Source organism: Lissotriton vulgaris, chromosome 1_1, assembly GCF_964263255.1.
Source record: "Lissotriton vulgaris chromosome 1_1, aLisVul1.2, whole genome shotgun sequence".
Taxonomy (NCBI): Eukaryota; Metazoa; Chordata; class Amphibia; order Caudata; family Salamandridae; genus Lissotriton; species Lissotriton vulgaris.
This window is the reverse complement of record NC_141685.1, coordinates 446,816,203-446,834,196: the sequence shown is the minus strand read 5'-3', so window position 1 is coordinate 446,834,196 and position 17,994 is coordinate 446,816,203. Positions and strand designations below refer to the sequence as shown.

Here is a 17,994-nt window from a genome sequence, read left to right as displayed (position 1 = left end):
AAAAAGTACAACAACATGTGGCAAAGGCATACATAATAAATGCTTGTCATGTGATTATATCTGCGATGAACAATAGATTATCATGCTTTTGTACCCCACCTTCAGTCTGCTAAAAGCAGAGGGCAAAGCCTGCAGACTGATGGAAAGCATGCAGAAGTTGTTGAACAAACTAGGATTGCTCTGGTTATTTTCCATTTCATAAATAACATTTGGAATAGTGCTGCAGTAATGAACTCCAGAATTACCAGACCCTGTGGTACTGATAATTCCAGAGTCTGAAAACCTACCTATTTAAAACGTCCCTGGACTAAACCACTTCAGAGCTCCTTGCCCTAGAGTCTCTGTGCTTTTCAACCTGATAAGCATTTAAGTTTAAAAGCAAGTATGTTAAGGTGTCATAAAATACAAATGGGTAATGCATTACAATCTAAAATAAAAAAGGTATAAGAAAATTAATTACAAATAAAAACATAACACTTTCTAAAGAAGGAAAATATACATGGTTCACGTCAAAGGGAATTCGGGAATTACATAGAAAAGTGGTAAGGCATATGAAAACATTGTACAACTAAGAACTACTAATTTCTCGAATGAGAGAAGACGTGGGTGGACGAAGGACTTCTTCTTTGTTGGGTTGATGAACATAAGATGTTTTTGCTGAGGAATCTAAAAAGGCAGTGGCCGGGGTCCCTAATGCAATGCATTTTACAACAATTGAAATAGGATGCATGTATGCAGTGTCCAGTCTGTGATTATAACAAACCGCGTACCACCATGATTCAAAAGATAATTGGGTAAAATCCATCTAATTTTTTGTTATTTGCTGGAATCCTAATGCTAATAACATATCCAAGATCTGCAGATCTTTGGCGACATGCTCCCAGTCTTCAGATAAACTGCCTAAGAAAATGCTGCAATAGAAAAAGGTATTTGCAATTGAAATATTGAGTTAATTGTTGCCCAAATTTTCAACCAGAAGTAATATGAATGTGTTATGAATCACATGTCAAGGAAGTGTCATGGAGGTCTGGGTAAATTTTATGTAGAGTTGAGGGAGGCAGTAACAGTATGTATGTATATATATATATATATATATATATTCACTGGGAAAAAACATAGGTTTCAGACACGTTATAGTTAGAAATCAGCATTTAAAAAACCTTAGAAATTCACTGAAAAAACCATAGGTTTCAGGGGCGTTATAGTTAGTTGGACATTTCACTCGTACAAAACCATTGAAATTCCCCCGTTATAGTTAGTTCAGCTGACCATAACTCGCGCGCCCGCAATGCACAGCTGATGACGTTACAAATTACATGGTCTGTGACATCACTCATGCCATCACTGATGAAATCCCAAATGAGGGTCCCTAGGGTCCAATTAGCCCACTAGGTACCTCCAGTAAGCGCCACATAGCTGCGTTGCAAAGAGTTGTAAAAAGGGGCCCGGCCTAGACCACCTCTCTGCAACGCAGCGCAGTGGCGCTTACTGGAAGCACCTGGTGGGCTAGTTAGCCCCCAGGGGCACTCAGGATTGAAGGGGAATTATTTCACCAACTAAAAACGCGCCACAAGATGCTTTTGCGCACTTGTGACATCAGGACATGCCCCCTCCATGTACCACTGCGCAAACGTATCCCCTGGTGCGTTGTAAATTGAGAGATTAAGTCCTCTAGAGTCCTGAGGGTCCCTGGGGGCCAACTAGCCCACCACTTACCTTTAGTAAGCGCCAGAGGGCTACGTTGCAGAGTGGTGTAAAAATGGGCATGGCCTGGGCCACCTCTATGCAACGCAGCGCAGTGGCGGTTACTGGAGGTAAGTGGTGGGCTAGTTGGCCCCAAGGGACCCTCAGTATTGAAGAGAAATTAATTCCCCAACTTAAAACGCACCTCAGGGTGTGTTTGCACACATGTCACTTCAGGCCCTGCCGGCTCCCTTCACCACTGTGCAAATGCGCACTGCAGTGCATTTTAAGTTGGTGGATTAAGTTCCCTTGATCCAACTAGCTCACCAGGTACCTCCAGTAAGCGCCACAGAGCTGTGGCCTCTGAATATCTTTCTGCAACGCAGCTCCCTGGTGCATACTGGTGGTACCTGCTAGGCTAGTTGGCCCCCAGGGACCCTCAGTATTCAAGGGGAATTTATTCCCCAACGTACAACTTGCCAGGGGGCGCGTTTGCAGAGTGCTGCGGGGCCTCTGGCGCAATGCAGGTCTTTTTTTTTTTAAGAAGGTGGGCTGTGTGGCCCCCTCCCTGGGCCCTGGGGGATCCCATTCCCCAGGGCCTCACCCCCATTTTTAAAAAATAATACAAATGTTACTGGAGGGGGGGCTGCGTGGCCCCCCCGTCCCGTGGCCAATTCCGCCCCCGGGGACCCCATCCCCCAGGGCATGGCCAAATATTTTTTTGTTAATTATGGAGGGGGGCTGCGTGGCCCCCCTCCTAAGGCCTCTATTGGCCCCGGGGACCCCTTCCTCTGGGGCTGGCCTTTATTTGTCTTTTTTTCATTTGGGAGGCCACTACTGGCCCCGGGGACCCCAACCCCCGGGGCCTGGCCATTGCTTTTTATTTTATTTTTTTCTGAGGGGGCCGCGTGGCCCCCCTCCTCAGGCCTATTATGGCCCCGGGGACCCCATCCCCCGGGGCTTGCCTGCCTTTTTTTAAAAAAATCATTATAAGCGGAGGGGGCTGCGTGGTCCCCCTCCCGGGCCACTTCTGGCCCCGGGGACCCCATCCCCCGGAGCCGGCCCTATCTGTTGGGGACCGTGGGGGGGTCCCCATTACCCGCACGGTCCCGTCGGGTCCCCGCGTCCTGCGGGAGCCGGCATTGCTTTTCCACAAGGGGAGCTGCTAACATGCAGCTCCCCGTATGGAAAAACAATCTGCTTTGCTTCATTGAAGCGAGAGCAGGTTTCCTTGCGCTCGCTTCAATGAAGCAAAGCAGTTTGCAATGACAGAGTGGGAGCCGCGAGGCCCTGCTATTGCAAACAGCAGGACCTAGGGGGTGGAGGTCCTCAGGGCCATCAAGGGTTCCTGGAGGGGCCCCCGCAAATATTCTTGTTTTGCCCCGGGCGGTCCCGGGGCAGTGTGGGGGGGATTGAGCCCCCCCCCCACTTTTTTTGCATGCCCCCGGGACCTGGCCCACCCGGGGGGCTCTAATTAAACAAAGCACAGGAATCAGGGTTTTTTTGGGGGCCGGATCCGCGGATCCCTCTACGACAACTTCGACGAACGGGCTCCAGGCGGCGAAACCACGCACTCCACCAGCAACGCAAGTCAACCCATCATCTCCGCCTGGACCACAGCCTGCACCAAAGACACCAAATCAACCATGAAAGCCATCCACTCAGGAGCACCCATGGACCCCTGCCCTCCTTACATCTTCCACAGATCCGCAGACCGGCATCGCACCGGAGCTACGACGCAGCATCAACACCTCCTTCAAAACTGGCATTTTTCCCGACGACTGGAAATGTGCAGACGTCGAGCCCCTTCTCAAGAAACCCTCGGCAGATCCTTCGGACGTCAAGAACTACTGACCCATCTCTCTCCTCCCCTTCGGGGTCAAAGTCACTGAGAAGACGTCAACGCCCAACTAACAAAATTCATCGAAGTGAACTCCATCCTCTACCCCTTCCAATCCGGATTCCGCAGCAACCACAGCACCGAGACCACCCTACTCGCCGCCACAGACGATATCCGCACCCTCCTCTACCAAGGCCGCACCACGGCCCTGATCCTACTTGACCTCTCCGAAGCTTTCGACATCGTCTCCCGCTGCACTCTCTTGATTATGTTGTAGTCTGTAAGTAAAAGGTTCTAATGCCAAATTGAAAAGAAAGGGCGAAAGAGGGCAACCTTGCTGGACTCTTCTACCTAGAGTGAAATACTAAAAGGTAAGTCCATTTGCAAATATAGCTGGGCAAGGGGCTGAATAGAGAAGACAAATTAGGCCAATAATCTTGGGGCCAAAAACCAAACCACTTAAGGGTATAGACAATGAAAGACCAGTATACTCAGTCAAATGCTTTTTTAGCATCCAAAGTAACTGCTGGTGGGAGATTCAGATAAATGAGCGGATTTAGATAAAACTTCAAACAATAGGCGGCTGTTATCGCATACATATCTACCCTTAACAAAGCCTGATTGTTCTTGGCCAAGAAGAGCAGGGAGAAAAGATTCTAATCACATAGCAAACACTTGTGAAAAAATGTTGTAATCAACATTGACCAGGGAAATGGGTCTGTAATCTTTACAGTGGTGGGGATCTTTTCACTCTTTGGTAATGAGGCAGCTGAGGGCATCTTAGAAGGAGCCAGATAATTTGTGTAAGTGCGAGCCGAGAATGAGGATATAAAGTTGTGAAGTTTTGGGAGAAGTAATGTGGAGAAGTGAGGAAAGAATTTGATTGTGAAACCATCAGGCCTAGATCATAATTTTTTTTTTGTGTGTGTGTTTAACGCAGTGCGAAGCTCTGTTAAGACAATGTCTGGTTCTAAAGATGAGAGATCAGATTGAGTTTTGGAGGATTTTTGAGTGGTGAGTAGGGAATCTTCTGGTGTACATAATTCTCTGTAAAATTGGATGAATTCATATAAGATTTCAGGATATTTATGTTGTGAGACTTGCAGCTTCTAAAAATTGACAACTTTTTGAACTAAAAAGAATTACTATTTTAAAACCTACTTACCTGAATGATTTGCTTCTGGGGCCTAAACTTATATAAAGATATGTGTTCTTTTTATAAATTGGTGTGGATCTCCTTATTGAGTAGTGTGTCTCATTTATTGAATATAGTGTGTATTTGTAGATGTCTCGCACCCCTCTGTGATAAGCCTAAGGCTGCTCGATCACACTAACCCCTAGCAGAGCACCTTGGAATTGCCTTAGCAAGCCCCTGTCCACTTGTGAGGGAACTGCTGGACTCTTTACATGATATATCTCATTTTGATTTATCATATAAAGAGCCAGCTTCCTACAAATTTGAATACTGAAAATGGACCTGCTCTATCTCTGATGGTTGTCACTTACAAAAATAAGTCAGTCAGCATGCAAATATAACCACTCCCATCCATACACAGCAAGTTGAATTAATTGGGTTTATCTTGAGTGGATACCAGAAACGTAGAGGTGTGAAGAGTGGTGTGTGCACAGCAGAGTGTGGTTGACAGTGCACACTGTACAGGGATGGTAAGTGTACCTAGTGAGAGTACACCTTCTTTCACCTTAAGTAGAGTAGCCATTGCCCACAGAATCTCAGTGAGTGGTTGGTTGGAAGTAGCCTTCCAAGATAGATGACAGCATGCGGAACCTAAAAGGTTCGACATGGTGTTGCAGAAGCTCTCCAAAGGTCATGTGGCTATAGAGGTCATGCAGGCCTCTCTTAAGGGAACTATCCTGGATGTTAAGTGTGTAACTATGTAAACTGAGTTTGAGACATATTAGGATTATGATTACTATCATAAGTAGAATATGTATAAACTGGAACAAGCCTTGGTAAAGCCAGCAGGTGTTTCCTTGGCAAGTCGGAGAGTTGGGTATTTTTTAACAATTTTTCATTGTAAGCATATGTCACAAAATAAAAATGACAATAAAAGAAGACCGGTCAGGAGCTATGTGCTTGCAATAAATGTTTTTAATTTAATTTTTAGAAATCAACTATTGTATATAATGTTAACATAACAGTACAGGTACTTCCAGGCTAGTAGGCAGTTTTACTGAGATAATGTATAGAAACGTATTTAGTTTTAAATCACATTATTGGAGAAATAGGATTCTTTTAGGCATTTTATTTCATTTAAAGGCATGGTTTAAATACTCCAAGATGGGGGCGTGGCCAAGATGGCGGAGTGAGTGGTCGCACTTGCCGCGACCTCCTCCGGACCCGGGCCCCTAGACTGCTGGATTGCCGCTGATCTCCCCCCACGCTGCTATCTAACGGCAGCGGAAGGTGTGGGGAACTCAGGTGTCTCACCCTGAAGAACAACGAGGCTTGGGGACGCCGTCGGCGAGCTCCGGACGCCGTGCCGGGATCGGAGACGGCCTCCGAGTCCGGCCGGAAGTGGAATCGGGCCAGCCCTACGGCGTTGACCGAGCCTGGGGAGCTACCCTGCGGCAACGGATCCCGCCCGGACCTGTGAAGAGAACCCCTACCGGGGCTGGCTGATGCCCGTGAGGAGCCCGGCAGGTTATCCCCCGGAGACGGTGGCGCAGACGGCTGAAGGTACGGGCCGGGGCCAAGTGCAGCGCAAGGCCGAGTTGCGGCCGTGAAGAAGTCCCGGGTGGCGCTGGGAGAGACTCCTGGCTTGATTGGATCTGCGGGAGGTGCGGTGGCGGTCCTCCCCAGCGGCCCGGCGGGGACGAGTGCCCATATCCAGGAGGGAGAGACCGCTCGGGGCTGACTGCGTCCCTGGCGGCCGTCGGGGCAGTCGACTTACGCAAGGCCCCGGCTTCCCCCACAGAAGGCCTGAGGGGAACTGGAGGAGGGCTACCCGGGCATCGAGTCGGCACTGCCTCTCCGGTGCCCAGGGGTCGTGTTTTGAAGAGCAGTGACTGGGTCAGGCCTGGAGACTTGGTGGACCCGCAACAGGGGCTAACTCGGTGCCGGCCCTCACGCTAGAGAGTGGGTGCATAGGAGGCCGGAAGAGCCAGGAGACACGGAGGCCCGTCGAAGACTGCGAGCAGACCTACAGGGGGATTGGGGCTCCATCCACCTACCCCTACAAAACCGGAGAAGCGAGGAGCAAAATCCGACCGGACAGCGGGGGACTGCGCGGCCTGCCGGGGAGGGAAGCAACGCGACGCCGTGGCCTGCGAGCCCTAAGTTGCTGGCGGAGAGCCGGCCTTGGAGGCAGAGGTGGAAGCGTACCCGCCCAACCCTCCCTCAATATTACCTGGGGGGGACTGGATGCCTGCCGGCTGATCTGGCAGGTGGCTGCTCGGATCCATTGGTGGCGCAGGGGCACAGTGAGACGGCGGTGGGCTTAACTTGCACTTGAGATACAATTGACCTCGGAGCGTGAGGTCTTGCCCCCGCCCGGTCCGAGTGGTGGTGGACGACATTGGCGTGGCCCTAGGAGGGATCGGCGGGCCCGGTGGTGGTTTGGATTGTCGGAAAAGTGCTGCTGTGCTCCGGGGGGACCGCCTCTCCATCATTGCCTACGGTCGGGCCGGGCCTGACACGTGGGGCCAGACCCCCAGGGAATAGCCGGATTGGGACAGAGCGGACAATAGGAGACGGCATACGGGCGCAGGGGACTCAGGAGTCCGGGGCAGGTCGGCTGGCTGGAGGCCCGGAGGTGCGGCGATCATTGGTATCTCTAGTGGTGACTGCAGACTCCGGTATATCGCTCAGAATGGCCGGCAATAAAGGGAACAAGAAGGGTGATCGTACCCTACCGGACATGCTGAACAGGGGCGCCGCACGACAAGACCGTGGACAGCACTCCCCAGGACAATCGAGCAGCTCCCAAGGGGCAGGTGGAGGGGAGCCGCCAGTCAGCAGGTCCTTTCTGGAGTCCCTCTTTAGCTCCCTCCGAGAGGACTTTCAGACACTTAAGCAAGAAGTGGAGAGAGGTCCGAGAAATACGGAGGGAGGTCGATGGCCTGGGAGAGAGGGTGTCCTCCGGGGAGGAGGCCAGACACACCCGAGATGAGGAACTCACGCAGATTCGGCAAGAGGTGATATGGCTCCGAGACCAACAAATCGATCTTCAATCGCACGTGGAGGATCTAGAGAACCGTTCCCGGAGGAACAACATTCGGGTCCGGGGTGTGCCTCTCGGAGAAGAAGGGAAAGACGCTGCGGCCTACCTGCAGGATCTCTTCAAAGAAGTATTGGATGAACCAACCGACTTTCTTGTCAGAATCAACAGGGCACATAGAGTGGGCCCGCGGCGCAGATCCCCAGCGCCCCCTCCCGACCTCTTGGCCTACTTGCCGGACTACCCCTTAAAAGAGAGGATCCTCCGGGTGGCCCGAACCAAGCCTTCTCTGGAGTTCAGGGGTCATCGTGTGGCCCTCTTTCAAGATCTTTCAGTGGTCACACTACAGAAACGCAAGTCCTTTAAAATTGCGACCGACTTCCTGCGAGAGCACGACACTCAGTACTCTTGGGGCCACCCGTTCCGCCTCATTTTCCGATGGAATGGTACATTGCATCAGCTGCGCTCCCTTCAAGACACCTGTGCGGTATTGGGCATCACCGCAAACTGATGAAGACGCGCCCACCCCACGCCGTAGACGAGTCACCAAAGACGTCTGGCAATCAGTCCCTGGCCGCCGAAATTCAGCTTCCTTGGCGAGACCTGACTCGCCTACTATCCGGGCGGAAATGGATAGTGCAGTGAGAGGAGTTGCTAGAGACACGGCGACTGGTGAAGTTGCACTGACCGCTTAAGGAAGCTCCGGGGGGAGATCGACATCGCTTTCTTGGAATTGCAGGTTTGGGGGCCGGGGGGGGGGGGAGAAAGGGAGAGCGGGGGTTGCGTGGTGGCTGGACGTCCACTTTTGTGACTTTCCATAGACTTGTCCGTTATGGGCCGGACTTGGACAATGGTTCCTTTGGAACAGTTTGTGGGGAGAAGGGGGTGGGGTTGAGGGGAAGGGGGAGGGTCTAGTTGGGGTATGGGAATGTTGGGGTGGGACCCGGGAGTTGGGTGAAGGGGAAGGGGTCCAGTGCACCAGGCAGGCATCTGTTGCTTTAGCTGCCTTTCTTTACCTTGTTTTGGTCGGAAGGGGACGGGATGCGCATGCGGAGAAGTGGGGATGGGTTGGACAGTACGCTGCGCAGCGCAAGGGCGCGTTGGAGTCAGCCGCGCGCAGCAGTTTCCCTGGCAGGGACTTGAGCTGGAGGGGGTACACACACCTTCCATGACCTCCGCACAGAGTGACCACGCTTTCACTTACACTATCCACTATGCCTCCTTACACTTTTAAAGTCGTGACCTTGAATGTCCGGGGTCTGAACAACCCAGTCAAACGACGGGCAGTGCTCTCCCTGTTGGATAATGCTCACGCGGACATATGCCTCCTTCAAGAAACGCACCTGCTGCCACAAGACACGCATAGGTTGCGCTCCCACAAATTTCCGATGCAGTTCTTCTCCTCTTGCGCCACCAAGACTGCAGGGGTGGCGATTCTGGTGGCCAGACACTTTAAGGGGGAGCATCTCCACAAGTTCACTGAGCAGAAGGGCAGGTTGCTGGCACACAGGTTCAGAGTGGGGGGATTTACGTTCACGATCGGCTCCCTCTATAGCCCCAATGACAAGCAGGAACGTTTCCTGCAGTCAGCAGTGGAAGATATCACTGCTTCGCCAGACAGACATATTATCCTCGGAGGGGATTTTAATATGGTTTTCGATTCTGCTGTAGATAGGTCGGCGCAACGCTCCCCGCAGGTCGGGGAATTCTTGGCCTGCTGTAAGGCACGGCTTGCGGAGGTAGATCTCCTGGACCTCTTGCGTCATATGCCCCCCACAGACAGGGACTACTCGTATTATTCCCATGCGCACAAGACCTATGCGAGGCTTGATCATCTTTTAGTTACCTCGCCGGTGCAGGCGCTGGTCTCCTCGGTGGAAATGGGAGTACTATCCTTATCGGACCACGCTCCGGTTGAGGCTTCGTTATGTTTGCCCCCTGCCGCTCACCCCTCGAGGACTTGGCGCCTTCGGGATACTCTGCTACATAGGAAGGTGGTGGTAGACCGTATTGAAAAGGTGCTCCGTGACTATCTGGCTCACAATGATAACGCCGATACCACCCGGGCCACACAGTGGGCAGCATTGAAGGCTGTCCTCAGGGGGGAATTTTTGTCGATCTCCGCGGCTGAAAACAAAGAGCGGAGGGCCAAGAGGGATGAATTTACTGATAGGGTTCGGGAGCTTGAGTTGATCCATCGTAGGACGGGGGCGCCAAGGATTTGGCGGCAGCTCAAAGAGGCAAGGAAGCTTCTGGCGGCCTTGGATATGGATCGGGCAGAATACGCGGCCCTCCGGCTGCGCCACGCCTTTTATACAGGGGGAGATCGTAGTGGTAAGCTGCTGGCCAATCGGCTCCGGGTTGCACGGCAGAGCCAGATGGTGAAGGAAATCTGCGACCCCACAGGAAGTATGGAGACGGAAGATGCCTGTATCTCAGCCGTGTTCCGAGGGTTCTACGAGAACCTCTACGCCGGTGACCCGCCGGACGCAACGTCCATGACCTCTTATTTGGATTCGGTCACCTTGCCGTCCTTGGACCCTCTGCAGGCGGACCACCTGAATAGGGATATTGGAATAGAGGAGGTGGTGTCGGCCATTGCCAAACTCAAACATGGCAAAGCGCCGGGCCCGGACGGCTACTCCGCTCTTTTTTATAAGACGTTTTGCACATCGTTAGCTCCTGTCCTCACGCGCCTTTTTAACTCTTTCGCAGAACCTGGAGCCATCCCGTCTGATCTCCTGAGGGCCTCCATCACGGTCATCCCTAAGCCAGGGAAGGATCCGAAATACTGTGGGTCCTACAGACCGATATCCCTCTTGAATGTAGATTTAAAACTCTATACTGGGATCCTGGCCAGTCGCCTGGCGCCCACCTGCCCGGTCTAATTGACCCGGATCAGGCAGGCTTTGTTCCAGGGAGGCAGACGGTCGACAACACAAAGCGGGTGGTCCACCTGCTGGAGAAGGCTTCTCGGATTCCTGGAGAGAGAATGATGCTAGCGGTAGACGCGGAGAAGGCGTTCGACCAAGTACATTGGCCATTTTTAGAACAGGTACTGGTGAAGGCGGGCATTGGAGAGAAGTTCCGCTCCATGGTCCTCAACTGCTACAAAGAGCCAACAGCTGTGGTCTGTGTGAACGGATACACTTCCGCTGCCTTCAGCATTGAGAGAGGCACTAGGCAAGGTTGTCCACTCTCACCCTTGCTCTTTGCTTTATACATGGAGCTGTTTGCCCAGCGGGTAAGGGTTAACCCGGCTGTGGAGGGGATACGGATGGGTGGCTTTACCCACGTGATCAGCCTCTACGCTGACGATGTCATCTTCACGTTGGCTACACCCTGGACAGCCTTACCGGCTTGTGTGGAGGAGATGGACGCATTTGGTGCGGTCTCAGGCTTTAAGATGAATGTGGGGAAGTCGGTGGCTTTGGATATCTCCCTAGAACCGGCCACCAGGGCGTACCTACAGAACAGATTCCCCTTGCTTTGGTCCTCAGAGGCGATCCCGTATCTGGGGATTAAGATAGCACCCACGTTACCGGCTATGGTTTCGGCTAACTACTCGCCCTTGGGGGCGAAGATCAAGGAGGAACTGGGCCGCTGGAACCGCGGCATCCTCTCCTGGTTGGGAAGGATTGCTGCCATTAAGATGACGATTTTACCGCAGGTTCTCTATTTGTTCAGGGCTTTGCCGCTTCAGCCTCCGGCCGGGTGGATCCCGCAGCTGCAGTCAGATGTGGCACGCTTCATTTGGCAAGGGAAAAAGCCCAGGCTGCGCAGGGCCCTCTCCCTTTTGTCTCCTGAAGCAGGAGGTCTGGGCATTCCCGACTTCCGTAAATATTTTCAAGCGACGCAACTGCGGTATTTTGTGGAATGGTGCAGATGGGAGTCGGATAAGCATTGGCTTTTCCAGGACCAGGCGGTGGCGGGTCGGCCTCTGCAAGAGATACCGTTCTTGCACCGGTCCCATCGGCCTAAGAATCTCTACGCCTCCTTCATCACTAGGGTGCCTTTGCGGGTCTGGGACGCTACTTGCCTTAAGTATGACCTTATCTCGTTCCCGTCGCCACTCTCGCCATTGGTAGACAACCCGGCTTTTACTCCCGGAATGGAGAAGGGAGCTTTCACGCACTGGTGGCAAGCAGGGTGTAGAGCTTTATGTCATCTGTATGGGCCCGAGGGGGTCATCCCATTCACGCAGTTCCGTCAGGAATTCTCTCTCCCCGAGACTGAGAGGCATCGCTATATGCAGGCCCGACATTGGGCTCTTCAGCCACAAGTGAGAGAAACGGCGGATAGACTTTTCTCACCGTGTGAGAGGTGGCTGTTGTCACGTACTCGACTCGAAACTAATCACGGATTTATATAGGTTTTTACAACTACCCTCAACACACTTTCACAACCTCGGGAGGGAGAGATGGGAGCGGGAACTCGGGAGAACATTGAGTCCCAAGGAGTGGGACCACATCTCCTATAGGGCGCGCCACTCGGCATATCATATGGGCCTCACTGATACATTCACCAAAGTTTCCACCTATTGGTACTACACGCCTGAGCGGATACACGAGTTCGAACACAGTAAGGCTGACACATGCTGGCGGGGTGTGGACATCGGGGTATGCTTACGCACATTCTATGGGACTGCCCTCTTTTGGCCACTTACTGGAAGGAAGTGCTGGACGAAATAGACTCTCACTTTGGTATTGAGCTCCCGCGCTTTCCTGCATATACCCTATTAGGACTCCCAAATGACTTAATGTATCCCCTCAGGTCCAGAAGAGGTAGGCAGATCGCCATCGTCCTAGGCTCTGCCGTCCAGAATATTTTGATACACTGGCGCACTGTCACACCGCCCTCCATCACAGGCTGGCTCCACAGATTGTGGCATGTGCTGGGTATGGAAAAACTGTCTCTCATGGTGGCTGGGGACATAGCACAATTTAACGAACTATGGCAACCGTTTCATTCTTTACTGCTCACGGAGTTCAGAGAACACACTTGTCCCAGATATCTCCGCCTCCTGCGGCTCACTAGCCCGCCAGCACCGGACCGGTGAATTGGTACGAGATCCCCTTTCCTTGTGACCTACGGCCTTGAAGTACATATTAGATGACGATAGTGCACTGGACGACGGGTGGGGAGGGTGGGGGGGAGTTGGGTTGGGGTGATTGGGAGTTGGGGCGGGGGGAGGTGTTTGTATTGAAATGTTGTGTCGCGCCAGGTCTATGCACTCTCTCTATTGCCATGCTGGATTACCATATGTGGCCTATGCCTGATAGCTTTCTGCAAATGTTGGGACTCTCTGGCTGACGTAGGTTACTCCATGATGATGTGTACTTGTCTTGGTGTGTCATGATGAATAAAATACTTTAAACTTAAATACTCCAAGATGACAAACATTAAAAAATTGGAAAGAAAAATGCATTAAAAGAGTAAGCATTAGCCCTCTAGGCCTGTGACTTAAATGCACTTCCTTTTAATAGACTGTGCACGTGCTCAGGCTAATGAAACAATGGCTGAAGTGGGCTGACCCTTTACCCCATGCTAAAAGCTGTTGTAGGCAAAAGCTAGATGTGAATCACAGTATGATATACCGGCAATGAAGAGGGCTGACCCAAAGTCCCTCCCTTTATGTATTTTTGTGAATTTTATTGTTTGCATGAGGCTTGTGGAACGACTAAAGCTGTCTCAAGACAATACATACAAAATAGAAAGTGATGGTCTCATCCTCCTCGAGAAAGGTCCCATGATCAAGCAACCTCCTGTCATATCTCTGTCTATAAGAAACAGAGTAAACCTCTGGGCCTGATTTAGAGTTACTCTGTCACATATCTGAGAGATATCTGTCCTCTTTATTACAAGTGCATTATATCTTATGTCACTTGTAATGAGGCTGATTGGATATCCATCATGTTCTTAAACACAAAGATTTGAAATCCTTTTCTGTAGCTATTTGTGTACTGTAGAGTGAGTTATTTTTCGTACTTACATTTTTAGATCATTTTGACACCAATTGAAGTTGCAATAGAGGACATGCAGAAAAAGACACAAGAATTGGCTTTTGCAACTCACCAAGATCCTTCAGATCCTAAGATGCTTCAAATGGTTCTGCAAGGTTCAGTAGGGACAACTGTGAATCAGGTAAGAAATTGATGTCTTTGCCATCATTGGTTGTGCCTAAATTACAATGAGAATGGGTAATGTTTTGAAAAGAACAAAAATAACAAAAAAAATGATGGGATGTGAGTCACTGCCAACATTCACAGATATGGGTTCAGGATGAATGGCTGTCAATGGCCCAAATGATCCAGTCACCCCTATGGTGTCATCTTGTCTCACTGTATTCTTGGCCTTTTTCTGAGACCCAATCCAGTTGTGGGAAACAGGGAGGTGGAAGATTCTGGTGCTCTCCCTCATTGGCGCTACCCTATACATGGTGGTATAGCGTTCTCCTCCTGTTGTCTCCCCAGTTTGCCTCACTGCTGCATTGCTCTGGATTGGTAGGGGTGTGGTGCTTACTGGTGGGGCCACCCAGCAGATAGATGAAGGGTGGCTGAAGTGGTCCTGAGTCTTTAAAAGAAACACCAATGAGAGGACGTGGCTCCTTCTTGGATCCAAGTGGGAGCCATGCAAGGACTGAAGCAAGATTGAGTCGTAGACGATCAGCCCTGACACAATATGCCCATGGCCCACCTCGTGTTCATTACAGGCCTGATTGCTTTTATTGATATTGTGGCAGCTAGACACTAGCACACACAACTGCAAACCATCCTATGAGTTTCCTTAAACGGTGACAATGGTGAGTTACATTTCTATACCCTAACAAAGATTTTATCATGGCACAATTAGAAACCACAACATAACAAGAACACATACATTTCAGGTCGAATGCTCAACTAAATACAATACTTTTTTCAATATAATACTGTTTTAAGATGTTAACTAATTGGCGTTAGAAACCTCTCATTAAATAGCACATTGCCTGAAAACAGCATTCTCAAGACCCAGGTTATAATTCTATTGGTATCCCTGAGCATTCACAGTCCATTCACAGTGTCCGTATTATATCTCAATAAAGTTTTCAATCATAAATTCAAAGAAAATTGTTCAAATGAAGTTCAATTTCTGTCCGTGGTTTTTATTCTCGTATTCTTCAATTTTCAAACGAGGACTTGTTCGCGGCACAGGTCCAAGTGCACATAATACAGCCAATATCAAAGATCAAGAACAGCCAACACGCGTGTTTCGTCAGAGGAACTTCTTTCCAAAAGACTTCATCAGGGCTGTAGATAAATGGATATACATACCAATTACCATTCTATAGCATTCCTCAATATGGGGCTAAGCCTAACCTCCACCATGAGAAAAGAAAAGAAAGGAAGAAGAGGGAACGGAAATCAAGAAAAATATAAACACCACCAATCTGTGTATAGTTAGACCCGGCCACCAATAAATCTCAGAAAAATCTGAAACTATTAAATCATTGTTTTACAAACCAATAGCCTTATACATTCCAATGTAAGAATCAAGATCAGAACTAATTCAGTAACCATGTAATGCAGCGTGAATATTGTGGTCACCCAAAAGCACCAAAAAAACAAAAAACAATCAATTCTTATTTAGTATATCCTGCTCACCTCAACCACCTTATTCTATATTCCTTTATGCTTTTCAGAAATAAATCCTGTTGAGTTCTGTAATGTGTAAAAGACATCATAACATACTTATGAATAATTTGGTATTGTGTCACAAACCATAAATTTACCATGAAGACACTCTGTTAGCCCACTCACCACATTTATTTTTATCAATTAGCACATATATTTCCGACGTCAATCACAAAGTTAGTCCGGCTTCAAAATTCAATCAATTCTCCTGGCTGCCAATCCCTATAGTGAAAGAAATTATTTTAGGTCATATGTTCAGAGACCCATATTCTTGTAATATTTATACCTAAACTGATGTCCTTACACACTGTTTCATTGCTATTTCGTGATATATGGGCATATTACTGTTACCCTGACATATCAGAACTAAGCCTATTATACTTAAAATTCATCAACTAATATAAAAATATAAGTTATAGAATGCTCAGGGATACCGATAGAATTATAGTTTTTTAGCAATTGCTTGCAATTGCAAATTAGCTGCATAGGGTGGTGGCTGTCTTGGGTTCTCTTGGAGCAACTTTCTGATACCTAACCATGTAAAAATATCTATCCATCAGACTTGCGCAATATATACCTCACTACCCAAATCGCAGAAACTAATTCAAGACCCAGGTTGGCTGTTTTCTCCATATTTTTAGACTGTACCAAACAATATGGATAAACTGGTAGTATAAATTGCAACCATAAGGAAACAGATCCACAAGATTTGATGACTACGAGCAGTACACTGAAAGCCTTGGTTTATAGAACGTCTGTTCACAATAATTAAATTAAAGAGTTAGTGACTATGGCCAGCCAGCTTGATGATAACCATCTGAAAATCGATTGCTGAGTATGGAATATGGATGCCTGGAAGTTCGAAGAGACACAAAGGATTAGGAAATAAGCACCATGATTCTTTATATTGCATGTTTGATCTTCATAATACAATACAATACAGTCACATTTATAAAGCGCACAGCTACCTCCAAAGAGGTTTCCCAGCTCTAGCGGTAAGGATCCCCCAGACTCGAGGCAGAAAATGGCAGACTGCCTTAGCAAGAATCGAAAAGAAAAGTTTTTAACAACTTTCTAACAGCAACTTCAGACAAGATACTTCTCAAATTAAGAGGAAGATCATCTAGCAGCTTAGTTGTCAGAAAGGTGAATGGTCTGCCTCCTCTTCTGCCCATGTGAATGTGGGGGATGTGGTAATGTTCGAGATTATTAGATCTCAAACATCTCCTCTGAGAATATGGTTTAAAGTTACTCCTAGGGTAAAGAGGGCCCTTATGATGATAGGCACTGAAAGCTAAGGTCAGAGGTATGAACCAGATTCTTTTCTTGACCGGAAGCCAGTGGAGGGCACGTAAGTGACCCGACACCAAAGATCGATGCGGGGCCTCAAAATCAGCCAAGCAACAGGGTTTTGAATAGTCTGAAGATGCTGAATCAAAAAGGCCAGAAGGCCCAAATACAGACTATTAGAGTAGTCCAGCCTAGAAGTTATTAGGGTTTGAACAATCGTCTTGCGATACTCTATTGGGATGAGATGCAAAATCCTTCTAAGAGACCTCTGTGTGAGAAAACAGGAAGAGGATAAAGCTTTAACCTGGGGCTCCAAGGTCAGGCCTGAATCACATTTCACCCCATGGTTTCTAACCGCAGGGGCAGGGGGAGCCCCCAGGTCCGATGGCCAGCAAATACTGAATGACGCGGGGGACTTAGTACCTAGGTACAGCACCTCAGTCTTGTCTGAATGCAGGTTCAGACAACTTTTGTTCGTCAGTCCACCACGGATTTCAGACAGAGTTTGAAGGAGACCTATTTTCCTGGAAATCCAAATGGAGTTGAGGATCAGCCGCTTAGGATATAACACTCATTCCCCAGGATTCAACTAACATAGCCAGGGGCTACAAATAAACATTAAAAAGTGTTGGGCTAAAAGCCAGGCCCGGTGGAACCCCACATACTAAGGATTTAGTCTCAGAAGTAAAAGGGGGAAGGAAAAGAGCCTGCGATTGCCCACTCATGAAGGTTTTGAGCAGCATAGTGCTCGACCTCTGACGCTGATCATGTCCAGTCTCTCCAAGAGAATTGCATGAGAGTCCGTGTTGATTGCAGCAGAAAGATCCAAAAGCAACACCATGACCAGAGTGTTTAAATCAAGTTAGCGTTAATGTATTCTGAGATTTCAAGTAGAGCAGTCTCAGTGCTCTATCTAGCACGGAACCCCGATTGGGAACCATGGAGCAGGTGATTTGCTTCAAGAAAGTTCGATAACTGCCTATTTATATTCTTCTCCAGAAGTTTAGTGGCTGTGGGCAAGAGAGAGAGATAGGTCTAAAATTGTCAAAGACCTTGGGATCAGCAGAAGGCTTCTTCAACATGGGAAGAAGAAGAGCTTCTTTCCAGCAGGATGTGACCAGCGCCTGTTCCAGAGATTCAATATTTAGCCTGGGGTTTACCGCCGTTCCTGTTAGACTGAGAATAGCAGACGGGCAAGGATCAAGAGGGCATACTGATTTAAACTTTGAGATCTCCATTGCCTATTCCTCAAGTGAAATAAGGGAGAAACTGAATAGTAAGGGCCCAACAAACATACCAGAAGGTGATGCTGGAATAGTGCGACACTGAACGG

The 17,994-nt window shown here is 49.2% G+C and overlaps 1 protein-coding gene across 11 annotated transcripts in view; it reads left to right on the top strand.

The window, feature by feature from the left end:
• The window catches only part of DOCK7 (dedicator of cytokinesis 7), an 864,306-nt gene that overhangs the window by 803,016 nt on the left and 43,296 nt on the right, over positions 1-17,994 (top strand). For all 11 annotated transcript variants that reach the window (XM_086953476.1, XM_086953469.1, XM_086953439.1 and 8 more), the window contains one exon: positions 13,702-13,845. In XM_086953476.1, coding sequence (XP_086809602.1) covers positions 13,702-13,845 — 144 coding nt within the window. The remainder of the gene's footprint in view (positions 1-13,701; positions 13,846-17,994) is intronic.